Source organism: Centruroides sculpturatus, unplaced genomic scaffold (assembly GCF_000671375.1).
Source record: "Centruroides sculpturatus isolate CEXI.00-Female unplaced genomic scaffold, Cexi_2.0 scaffold778, whole genome shotgun sequence".
NCBI classification, from domain to species: domain Eukaryota; kingdom Metazoa; phylum Arthropoda; class Arachnida; order Scorpiones; family Buthidae; genus Centruroides; species Centruroides sculpturatus.
This window is the reverse complement of record NW_019385068.1, coordinates 144,110-156,676: the sequence shown is the minus strand read 5'-3', so window position 1 is coordinate 156,676 and position 12,567 is coordinate 144,110. Positions and strand designations below refer to the sequence as shown.

At 26.1% G+C, this 12,567-nt stretch overlaps 1 protein-coding gene across 1 annotated transcript in view; it reads right to left on the bottom strand.

Annotated features, from left to right (window-relative positions):
- Positions 1 to 1,982: 1,982 nt before the first annotated feature.
- LOC111634181 (charged multivesicular body protein 5-like) overlaps positions 1,983 to 12,567 on the bottom strand; it is a 39,283-nt gene continuing 28,698 nt past the window's right edge. The window contains exon 8 of the mRNA XM_023378889.1: positions 1,983 to 2,748. Coding sequence (XP_023234657.1) covers positions 2,698 to 2,748 — 51 coding nt within the window. The 3' untranslated portion in view covers positions 1,983 to 2,697. The remainder of the gene's footprint in view (positions 2,749 to 12,567) is intronic.

Below are 12,567 nucleotides of genomic sequence, written 5' to 3'. Positions count from 1 at the left end.
GTGGGCGTTTTAGCAGTATTACAAATTCCTATGAGGCATGTTTAAAGCAGCGGCAGCTTTACGTTCCTCCACAGTGGCGTATTTCTTTGGTCGTGCCTACAGTGGCTAGCCACTGTAGTCGTGCCATGAAAGGTTTCTATTATTATATTAAAAAATTAGCTTAACTATTTCAAACCTTATCGTTTTATCGTAGCGGTTCAAATCTATCCGGTTTTTCGTTATTCGCCTCCTAGTGAACATTACAGGCATTCCGTGACAATAATAAATTCCTATTACAAATATAATGAATTATTTATATTGTTATATTGACCAAATAATAATTTATTGGCCAAATGAATAATAATAATTTATATTGTTCATTTAAATAATAATTAAAATTGTTAATTTAATTTGAATGTTTTAAATATGACACACGATAGGGGCGCCTCTAGTGTCCGTTATCAAACGGTTACGGGACAGACGGACACGTTGAATGGGTTATATATATAGATTATGTAAACCCGGATTTGATCTACAGATTCCATTTAATAAAATACAAGAAATGATCCAAACTTTAAACTTATCTAAAATATGTTAATGTTTGTTCTATTAATTTCTCCACAAAACATTCTAAAATTGCGGTTTTCTCTCTCTCTTAATAAACAAACTATCGCCAACCCATCTGAAATGTTTTAGACCTTTAGCATTGAACACTACATGGTATTGTTTACACCCACCAGCACACTACATTTTTGTATGATAAGAGAGCCCAAGACTGAAAACAATTCATTTTTCAAATAAAACTGCTTTAAGAAAATACGGGAACAAAAACTATTTTAAAATAATTATTTCTACTGTAAATTCCATTAAAATATTTTGTAATAAATTATAAAAGTATTTGGGTATGAAATATTTTTATAAATATTTTTAAAAACTGTTTAATTTTACAAATACAGTAGAGCGTCGTTTATCCGAATCAATTGGGGACTGGGGTTGTTCAGATAACTTATTTTTCGGATAATCGATTACGTACGAAAAAATATAACCTATCCCGTGTTGAAATATTTTTCCGTTGTGTGTCGCTTCGCGTTGAATTTTCGTCGATGTTAATCCTAACGTAAACTTTTAAAAATAATCATCGTGGCTATTGTATCGTTAAAAAATTTTTTTTTTATTTTTACAAACAAAATAAATATCTTAAAAAATATAAAAACAAAAAATTATACTTTAGAAGATAATATAGTATCAAAAATGTTCGATTCAGCATGACACACAGTCCTCAGAAAAACACCACACAAAAGTGCCAGTGCTGCCAGCTAAAACACATACACAAACAAAAAAAATATTGGATTAGCCCAAGACATAGCCAAAGATTGCAGCGCCACAGCACTAACGAAAATTTAAATTTACTGACTGGAATGCTTTCGGATAAACGACGCTCTACTGTATACATTTTTGTTAAATTCAATAATGTTTCAATTTTTGTTTTTTAAACGGTTGATCTTTATTGAATTTATTATTACATATTATTTAACAAGCTGTTCTTATTTCTTGTTAATAACAATTTTTTAAATATATATTTTACTTACAGCATGCAAAGAATATAAAATTTTTTTTTAAATTAAAAATATTTACATTTAAAATATTAAACCTGCATATAAAAAAAGTTTTAATATTAATTCTTAATATCATCATTTTTTTTTGTCTAACTTATAATGTAGCAGAATTTCAAAAATAATCACATTCTGAAGACCAAAAGAAGAAAGACAATACAGAATTTTCTCCAATACTTAAAATTATTTACAAAAATAAAATGATTTTTCATTAAAAAAAATAATAATAATTTGTGATAAACCAATTAAAAGAAAAATGATTAAGTGATAAGGTGACCCTTTTTAATCCTCTTTTGTTATACTGATTGTAATAAACTTACATACTAGAGATGATGAAATCTTTTATATGAAAGTGCAATCATGCAATCATTTTCATGTCAGGACTTCTTATCTTAAATAGTTTAACAGTTACAAATCAATATAATTTGACAATACAATCCCACAAAACATTAATTTTTTCTTATTATCACACACTTCAAAGTAAACTTCATCCAATTCTCCATAAGATAACAACCTATTCTGTATTAAAGACTTTTTTGTTCTGTGATACCTAAGTGTTTCAATTTTCCAATTAAAAGAATTCATCTTCAATCATAAAAGTCTACTTAAAAATTTTAAACATTCAATAACATAATATCTGAAATTTAGTACAAGATTCTACAGACATAATTTAGAAGATTGCTTAATAAAAAATTTTAACACAGTAATATTAGTTATACTCCCATGAGAAATTAGGTTTAATCTTACATTAATGCTTTATGATATAAAGATATAAACTATTAAACATCTTCAATTAATTAGTATTTTGTTTCAGTTGAAATTTAGAATACAAATAATTGTTATAATGATAAAGAATTGAAAATAAATATCTTGTTGACAATTTCATCTGTTTAAATAATATAAAATTACTTTCAATAAATTGTGAAGACTTTACAAGAGAATATTCTATTTGAAGTAAGAATTTGTTTTGGAAAACTTATTCAGTAATAGCTATTCTTTAACTTGAACCAAGTTGCCGATTCTTCATTTAACAAAAATTTTGCTGTATGAAGTATAAAACACAAATTCAGAATTTATTCATTTTTTCTAAATCAGACTAACAAAATTATGAAGCAGGAATTTTTGGTAATCCAAATTCATCCACCAAGACACCTTCCTACAAAAGAAAAAAATTGATTAAAATAGTCCTGACTATATTTTTCAATTATATATAAATTACTACATGTTTTAGTTTTTAATATTAAAATTATAATAAAACTTTTTCATAATAACTAACACTGAAACAAAAAACTATTCACGGATGGTAGTGACTAGTTTTATTACTATTTCAATGTTTGCTACAGAAAAATTATTGCATGTCTTGACCAAATATCTCTGAGGAAACAAACTAAGTCTCAGCTTTAGATTCTAAAGATTATATAAATATTTTAACGTTTTCAGCATGTATGAAAAATACATAAACACAATTATAAATATTTTAATAATTTGTGATCAAAACATTTTATTTTGATAAACGAAGTAACTGAACAATTACAATGTAATGAAATGCATCTAATTTTAAGAGACTTTCATTTTATAAAGTTGTCAGAAGAATATTTGAAATTTTAAATATATTGAATTTAATATATGATAATCACAAAACTGAAACATTTGTTAGACATTATAAATAATCAATTTATATAACTTTTAATAAGCCAGAGACATGACACCTGTCCATTAAAACTACTCAGGTAAATATTTAGGCTTCAATTCCTCAAAGATTCAGAAATTTCCATCTCTCATTCATTGAAAATTACTTTTATTTCTGAGAACACAAATAAAAGAATCAGACTTTCTCCTAGGTATGGTACAATTAATATCTGCTAAAGTAGCAGGCTATCACTTTAAAAGCAAAACAAAACAAAATAAAGGACTCATAGCTATAGGAATAATTCTTCACAAGATGAGGGCCTCCAAAGCATGCTTCTCATAGTAATAATTTGCAAAAACTGAAAATAAAATTTGGAACAATATCCTAAGATAAATGTTTAAATCTAGCAGAATACTAATATATACTAGCAGAATATCTTAGCAGTGATGCTACCATTGAAAAGTTTTATCCATTTAACATAATAAATAAAATGTTAAAAAAATTTTTAAAAACTAATAATTTTCATAAAAATAAATATATTTTTCACAAATATTTCATATCAGATGTAACAAAGCTTATTGCTAATAATTCATACAGTAACACTAAATAATATTATTGAACATTTAATTAAAGAAAAATTTTACTCTCTATTTTATAACTATTGTAATATCAAAATCAGAAAAAGAACAAGCTAAAATAAAAATGAATAAATATAATATTAAATTCAAGTATCTTCAATAATCGTAACTAACTGTTATCAAGTATTGTTAACTGACAGTTTAACAAATTATTTCTTGAAAATTCTGCCCCTAGAAGAATTTTAGTTCATAAAGTTCTTAATTAGGTAAAATCTATTTAATCACAATTAAGGCATAAAAGATTGGTGATCTTAAACTTTATAATCAATTAAGTATATTATTTTGACTTCTTCACATAAAATTAAAAATTTTCAAGTTGCTTCTTAGTCAACATATAAGACTTTACTATGAACTTTGTATTGTATTTCTTCATATTTATGAAAGGATTTAATTTCACAACTACCAGATTTAAATATTAAATCCAACGTGAAATATTTTAAAAACAAACAGATTTCATTAGCTGACAAAAAAAATCTTGAAAATGTGCAATATTTTAAAAACTTTCATTAAATGTAAACTATATAATGTTTATATATTAACTAGCAGATAGGCCCGGCGTTGCTCGGGCAAAAAGTAACAATAGCGAAGATTAAGATTATTACATTATGTCAACCTTACCCGTTTTCACAGAATGCAAGAATTAGGTTCCCCTGTTTCTAGACTAATTACAGAATTTTTAGGTGGGTCTAAAATTATCTTCGATTTCCCGCAAAAACGAAAAAACCGCATCTACGTTTTGCACGTTGCTTTCTCTTAGCAATTCCATTGTTATGTAACACTTCCATTGTTGACATTTCTATTCTTAGCACTTCCATTGTTACTTAACACTTCCATTGTCGAAACCTTAATCCTGTCTCCCCCAAGGGAATTTCGAAAAATCCCTTCTTAGTGTGCATTTTCATGACGCACCCTAACTGTGTACCAAATTTCAACTCGTAACTGTTTGGGCTCTGCACTTATTATTATCAACTCATCTCAATTATATATATAGACTAGCTTACCCGTCGCGCATTGCTGCGATCTTAGAAGAAACGAAATTCAAGCAAACTCATTATGATNGAAGCAATTTGTTTTCTTAACTAAAACATATTATTTCTTAATTTAAAATTGTTATTTTAATTATATAACACTTTTATTTATTTATTTATTTAACAAATTAAATAAATAGAATATTTATTTATTAATAAAAAGCAGTTTTAAAGATTTTATTTTTGTTAGTAAAAATAACAAATATATAGGGATAGGAACCACTATGAGCTTCTAAGTTTCTCCGGCTCGGGGAAAACTCAGCTCCCTTCTCGACGACCCTGCATGCACACAAATAAACGTACACAAACATAAACACGCACATACATACATATATATGTATATCTACAAGATACATGCAATAAATTTTCAACTTTGGTTAATGTTGTTGTACATTTAGAGAGCCATTATTACCTTGGAACTTACTTTGCCCTTTACTACTTTACTAATTAATTTTCTCCAGCCACATTTATAACCATATTTTAATTTTATATTCTTATATGCTATTATCTCTACACTCTTCTACTCATTATTAAGAAAGCAGCAACCAAAAAAAAAAAATACATTTCATTAATTTCTAAACTACGTTAAAGATTTTTATATTAAAGTAATAATAATAATTCGTGTAAATCTTACATACGCATATCAGATTTTTAAAAAGAAATTGTATAATAAAAATAAATGTTTTAACAAAGTCGATTTCAATTTTGTTTTGTGATTTTTGATGCCACGTTAGTGCAATAAGGGATGAATCTCTAGAGGCCACCCTTCCAACAAAAGAGAATTGTTTCTTGTCAAAAGATAACTTTTAACAGAGACAGATGAAGATGTAAGACCGAAATGTCTCTTATTTTAGAAATTTCTGTAAACAAGATTTCAAATATTTTTCGTTAAAACCAATGGTTTCATAGTGGTCAAAGTTTATAAAACGTTTCTTCCTCCTCTTTTTCATCTTTTCAATTATATAGAAAAAATATCTATATATTTAGAATGCTTCATACAATAGACGAAACTTCAACATTTTTCTATAAAACTCTTCTTTACACTCTCAAAAATGTAAAATTAACTTTATAATTTTTTTTTTTGAGGAAATGGTAAATCAATGGAGTTAATAAATAATACGTTAGAATTAATAAATGAAGTATTTGACGACTTTTCACGAATCTTGATATAAAAATATATTAACTTTGTAATTAATTAATTAATCATAATTAATGAAAACACTTAAATAATTAAATAGTATTTTTCTCAAAATATTCTTTAATTAAAGAATTCAATTTCTTAACTCTTACACTAAAGATAAATATTGTCAGCGTTAAAAATAAATCACGTTAATTAATAAAAAATATTTTATTTCATTTTATTTATACATATATACTGTAATCACAAAAACATATTGAAAGGAGCCTGTATTTACTTATTCATATTATATTAAAAACTTTTGTTCTTACGTTGTTTAAACTTAATTGAAGAGGATTTAACTAAGTTCGAAAACTATAAATTGTAAAATTACTCTTATAAATTATTCCAATTTTATTATTTAAGTAACCAAATACAGTTGAACCTCTAATAACGGCCATCACCTAACAACTGTTACCTCTAAACGATAACAATTTTTTCATGTACAGTACTGTACGTTTCTATTCGCAATGCATACAAATTAACCTGCAAACAACAGTCATTTCTTGTATTTCGGACAGTGGCCGTTGTTCAGAAGTTTAAATGTATATTATATACAATATACAAAAACAAAACATTTACAGAGACTTTATCGAAATCTATTTATTTGAAATTATGTACAATTTGTAAAATTAATCTCGAATAATAAAAATATATTTAATTAAGTGTTTTTTATGCCATATAAAATACATAAAATATTTTATCGATTTTAACAACTATAATATATTAAAATAACTTTAAAAAATTATTTGAACTAAATTTAATTGCCTGTAGATATTTTTAAGTATAGAAAACTGTATCTACAGGGCGGATTTGCACATAAGCTAAATAAACTGCAGCTTAGGACCTCCCATTATAAGTCTAGAGCTGAGGGACTCACATTTTTACATGTATTGATATCATTACTTGGTAGAGAGGAAGGGCCCGTTATATGTTATAGCTTAGGACTATATGCCTAAGTATCTATAAAATATTTATTAATTCGTAAAAATATGTATATATATTATATATAAATTATTTTAATTATATTTAAAAATAACTATTTTGTTTTCTAGATTAATAAACAATAAAAATGAAAAGTAGAATCGATGAATGAACAGTTTTATCACCGAGTAAACATTATTTCTCTTTATAAACTGTAATTTTTATTAAATTAAATACTGTACTACATATTTTATATATTTTTTAAATTAAAAACTAAATCTTATCAAACCTCTATATTAATATTTTTTTTACTTTTAAATGAAATTAATTATTGAAGAATGATATATTCATTCTCCTGTTAGATTTCTAAAAGCTATATTTAAAAAGTACATAACTAAAAAATAATAATAATTTTTGAAAATGACGATCCTTTATTATAACTAATACACATTTAATTTACTCAAAAGCAAATTTAAAGGTCTTCATTTAATTATATTAAGTAATTGAATTTATATCTTTATATCATCTTTATATAAGTACTTCTATAATACTATAACGTACTTTCATTCAAATTTAGCGTCTATGGAAATTATTTCCTATTAAAAAAGTTAAATAAATAAATTATTTTTAAGCTATAAAATGGATCTATAGAAAGACTTCCTCAGCATTTTATAGCCTGAAGCTATAAACTTTTCTTCTCCACTTTCTATTATAGAATATCTTATCCTATGCAATATATTCTCATCTCTTCGCGTGTTTATAGTTATTAATAATTTTATTAACCTTCCAGTCGAAATTTATACATAAAGGGATTATTAAAAATATCCTTTCTATAATATAGAATTTGACAGGATACATTGAAACGTCTTCTTCTCAATTAAGAAACTTTCTTGTTGCTTATTGCTTTCTGCAGTCGATAGAAAGAATCTGATTAATTTTTAATCAATATCTTATAAAATGTTTTTAATTAATTTATAATAAAATCTTATTTAATTTATTTATTAGTGATATAAATAAGAAAACTTTATTAATAAAGATAATTGATATAATTATCCATTGAGTTAAGGTAATGAAATGGTAAATATTCTTAATGTTAAAAGATTAAAAATAACTAGTAAACAACTTTATTTCTCATTTATTATTAATTATTTCTTAAGTTATAAAATAAGATTTTAATTAAGAAATTTTATATTAATTACTTTGAAAAATTTTTTAACTCAGTTTTTTAAATTAATTTATGTAATAAAATGTATAAAAAATTGTACTTTTACATACGCATATCAGNCGTTTTCATTTTCGTAGATTGAAAAGTAATAAATAGATTCTCAAAGTGTCATCAACTATTATCAGAAGTTTCTTGATCAAAATTTGACATGAAACTTATATATTGATATATTCTTTTATAAACCTATATATTTTAAAAACTTAATAAAATTTATATAATTAATGGAATAAAAATCGGAATATAATTAAAATGAATTTTCTTAAATTATTCTACTCACGATATAAGATTTGTAAAGATTTAATGCATGATAGCAAAAGTTAAAATGTAAAAGTCGTGATGTGATTTTTATCTATTTTTAGAAATAATTTACATTAAAGTGTAGGCGTTTGACCGATGATGATTTTATATTTACAGCCTTACAGAACATTTTAACTGTAAATCTATAGAAATTTGATCTTGTTAACAAATTTGAGATCTTCTTATCTTGATATCTTGTTACCTTGGAATGCTAAAACTTGTATTTAAATGTATGTGTAATGGAAAAGTTCTTGCGAATAAAACCTTGTTAATAATTTATGTTATTTATATTTATGTGAATGGTAAAGCGTAATTATACCTATTTATCTAGTAAAGTGATTTAAATTATTAAACTATATATATTAATTAGTGTAAATGCTGCATTTATTTTTGTTTCGAGATTAGTTTCTTAAAAATCTAAAATCTGTAAATAATAAAGAACTAAATTTAGATTGTTCAATCAAGTGTAAAATAAAGATTTTGCTTATTTTTATGAATTCGAAATATCTTATTATATATATATAAATTAATTATTTGAGAAAAATCAATCCAACAACTTTAATATTTTTTAATATTTATTTTTTTTAAAATATGTAAAACTAAAATTTTGTTATTAATTGATTTCTTCATAAAATTTCAATGCCGAGAGTGTATTTCTATGATTCAAATTCCCATATAATGATCCAAAAAATGAAAAATGCAATAAACTAATTCCGTTGAACAATAAATGTATAAAATATTAACTAATATTTTATGCTTTGTTCTTGTTATATCGTTTAAATAGTAAATTGTGGGTTCTTGTTGATGTATTACTGTAATACTGTCGTGTCGTTTCATTTTCATTACACAGTATTTTAATATGAAATTGCACCAAAATAAAATATATATATACTGTGATGATGGGCGTATCCTTGGAGGTACTGTACTTGTGACGTACAGCATCCCGTTGACACTAAAGCATTTTGTTACTTTAAAATAAATATAATAACGGATAATAATTATCACAGGAATAACTTATTAAGTAAGATTAGGACACTGAATTAATACTAAGATAACTGAGTGACAGTCTCCAAAAAATGATAGAGGCGCGTGCTTTGGTTCCTGAATCTGCCTCAAGCAGCAGTCATATTCTTAAAATCCTAAATACGCTACTCTATAATGATAATATTGATAATCCATATGTTGACATGTACTTTTTCAAATAGATCATCTATATAAAACTTGTTTGCAATTTACTTTACAAATTTTAAAATCTATTTAAAGAATCAATATTAATTTAATCAGAAACTTTTACGTTCTCATTATCTATCACATTCAATTTTAAATATAAAATTATAAATGAAATATGTACCATACTATATACTAAGATACTTTATAAATTTAAAATGAGCAGATACGACGTTAATTACTAATTTTTAAAATTGTTTTTTATACGAAACAAAAATAAAATTACTTACTAAAACATTCGCAACTTAACAGTTATGGAAAAGTTATTTTTATAATGATGTGTGTTATGTACGAAGCAAAATTCGGTATGAATTCCACTTGAGAATTTTTGTTCATCCGAATTTGAGAAAAAGTTTCGTTTGGCATTTAGATAATTCGTTTCTTTCATCATTTTAATGCAAGGATAATTTCACACATACAGATTATCGTGTCCTAATATGAAACAAGTTTTTTCCCTAAGAGACCAGATGGTCTTTTTTTAGAAACTTGTGATATTTTCTCTCGCTCGACTCATCAACTGAATGATTCTAAATAAAAAAACATTTAATTTACTTGGTGTTTTTTTCGGTGAAAGCGTAACACAAGAATTTCTTCATAAATCAGATAAACACTAAAACTTTTATCTAGTTTTCTTGTATCAAATTGTATCGAGTTTGCTGTAAATTTGATTATATTTCTTTCATATTACTGTATTAAAAATGAGATTATAACAACAATTCAGTAAATTCTTAGCAATTGGAGTTAGTGCAAAAAATTTCTGCCAAAAATCGCTTAAAATATATATATTTGAAAAACTTCCTTTGATATAAAAATTACGAAATACTTTCGAAATAGAAAAATTGTAAAAGTTTTCTGAAAATCTGCTTACAAAATTCGTAATCGAAGATTTGATACAATGAAAATAGACGATAAAACGATTTTCGTGAGAGTATCTACTTTTATATTACTGTATTGTAACAAAATGGTTATAATCACAACAACATATGCTCCCGTTTTAACAGTTAATAAAAAAAAAGTACAGATATCATTCGTACATGGTTTCGCTCTAACACGGTTTTGGAAATCCTCTGTACAAAATTTCGCAATTTTTAAAGTGTAAACTCTGTTATTCGATAGTTTCTTTTATTTGTTTCAAATTTGCCCACGGATTTTAAAATATTGAAATGTTCAATTTGTTTTGTGCCTTTCATCAGGTTTAATGTAAACTGATAGTGCAATTTATTTCTTATTTGTTCTAGCTTTCCTACCAACCAGGTGCCGTCGTCACTGTTTTCAGACTAACCCTTAAGACTGTTTTGTCTTTAGAGATTAATCTTTGTATTTAGTAAAGTTTATTTAAACATTTTTAGGTGAGTATAATTAATTAAACTTTTTTTAACCATAGGTATTACTTACTTACGAATGATTTCTTCATTCTTAAAAATGAAGAACGAAATACGGCGGTTTTCGGTACTGGAACAATTCAGTATTCGAACACAAATTCTAGAAAAAATTCGCTCGACATTCGAACAAACACGACTTTCTAGAACAAACTTTCGATTAATAACACATTTTTATTTTGTCATGAATAAACATTTTTATGATAAAAATAAATATGAAAATATTGCCGATACTTCTGACAAAGATCAACAAAAAAGCTGAGACGACGACGTCACTTTGTAAAAGAAAATGTCCTTGTTTAACTAAAATTAACTAATAAGCACAATTAAAAGTACTGTATCGTAATACAGTACTTTTAATTGTGCTTGTTAGTTAATTATTGATTAGGAATAAAGTATCGATTGCTTTAATAAACATCTCTCTTAGTAACGAAAAAGAATAGTATATTTTTGCTAGCTTCTGGAGCCTAACCCCACGTTTTGCGTTAGTCCTGTTTCGTAAAGCACGGATTCGCCTAACATGGCACTTTTTCGGAACGTAACTACCGTGGGGTATTCCTCGTAATGTTAATGTCACAAGTATCCCTCGTAACTAACATATACGAAGGATCTTGTGCATACATCTGTTCAGTACGCAATCTGAGTTCGAACTTCTCGTCCTTCAAATACAGACAAAAACCTTCCTTAACCCTCCTTAGGAATTTTTGGAATGCAGATTAACGAACACGAATAAGGATCCTTTCAGGGAGGAATTGCTGACCTGGCGAAACTGCGTTATCCGTTGACGTTATACCTCGAAAATCATCTACAGAAGAGAGACGTCAGTGTTTTGTGGCCATGCTCTAAACATACAAGTGGTTCTCCTTCCTTTGGCAAATATGTATGAACTATTTTGAAAATAGAACGAGGTCCCTCGCTGAAATGAGGCACTAAGTTTTAGCTTGTTTATCTTATAACCAAGGTCTGTATAAGAAGGTCGGGACACGCTCCCGTGATTCCATGCGGCAGCGGCCATTTTGGGACTCATCGATAGAGCTCACCATACGTGGTTCTTGCATGAGTCGATTATTATTACTTATATACGTACTCAAAACGTTAAGCAATGGGTTATTGTGTTGCACCTAATTGTAAAAGTAAGTCTACCGACGTTCGATTGTTCAGATTTCCTGCAGATAAGCGGAGGAAAGCAAAATGTAGCGTAGGCATCAACTGATGGTTCATGATGCAGTTCAAAGAGTTTATATGTTTAAAGTTTGTAACAAGTGGTCTAAACGAGTAGATACTCTTCGTGTCCATGAACGAACTAAACATGGAAATTTATAAACGATATTGGCAATCCAGATATAAAACAAATGTAATTTTTTCATTTTTCTATCTGGTGATAAAATAATTAAGCATGTAATTGTTTTAATATGACCATATTGTATTTAAAAATAAAATTATGATGATG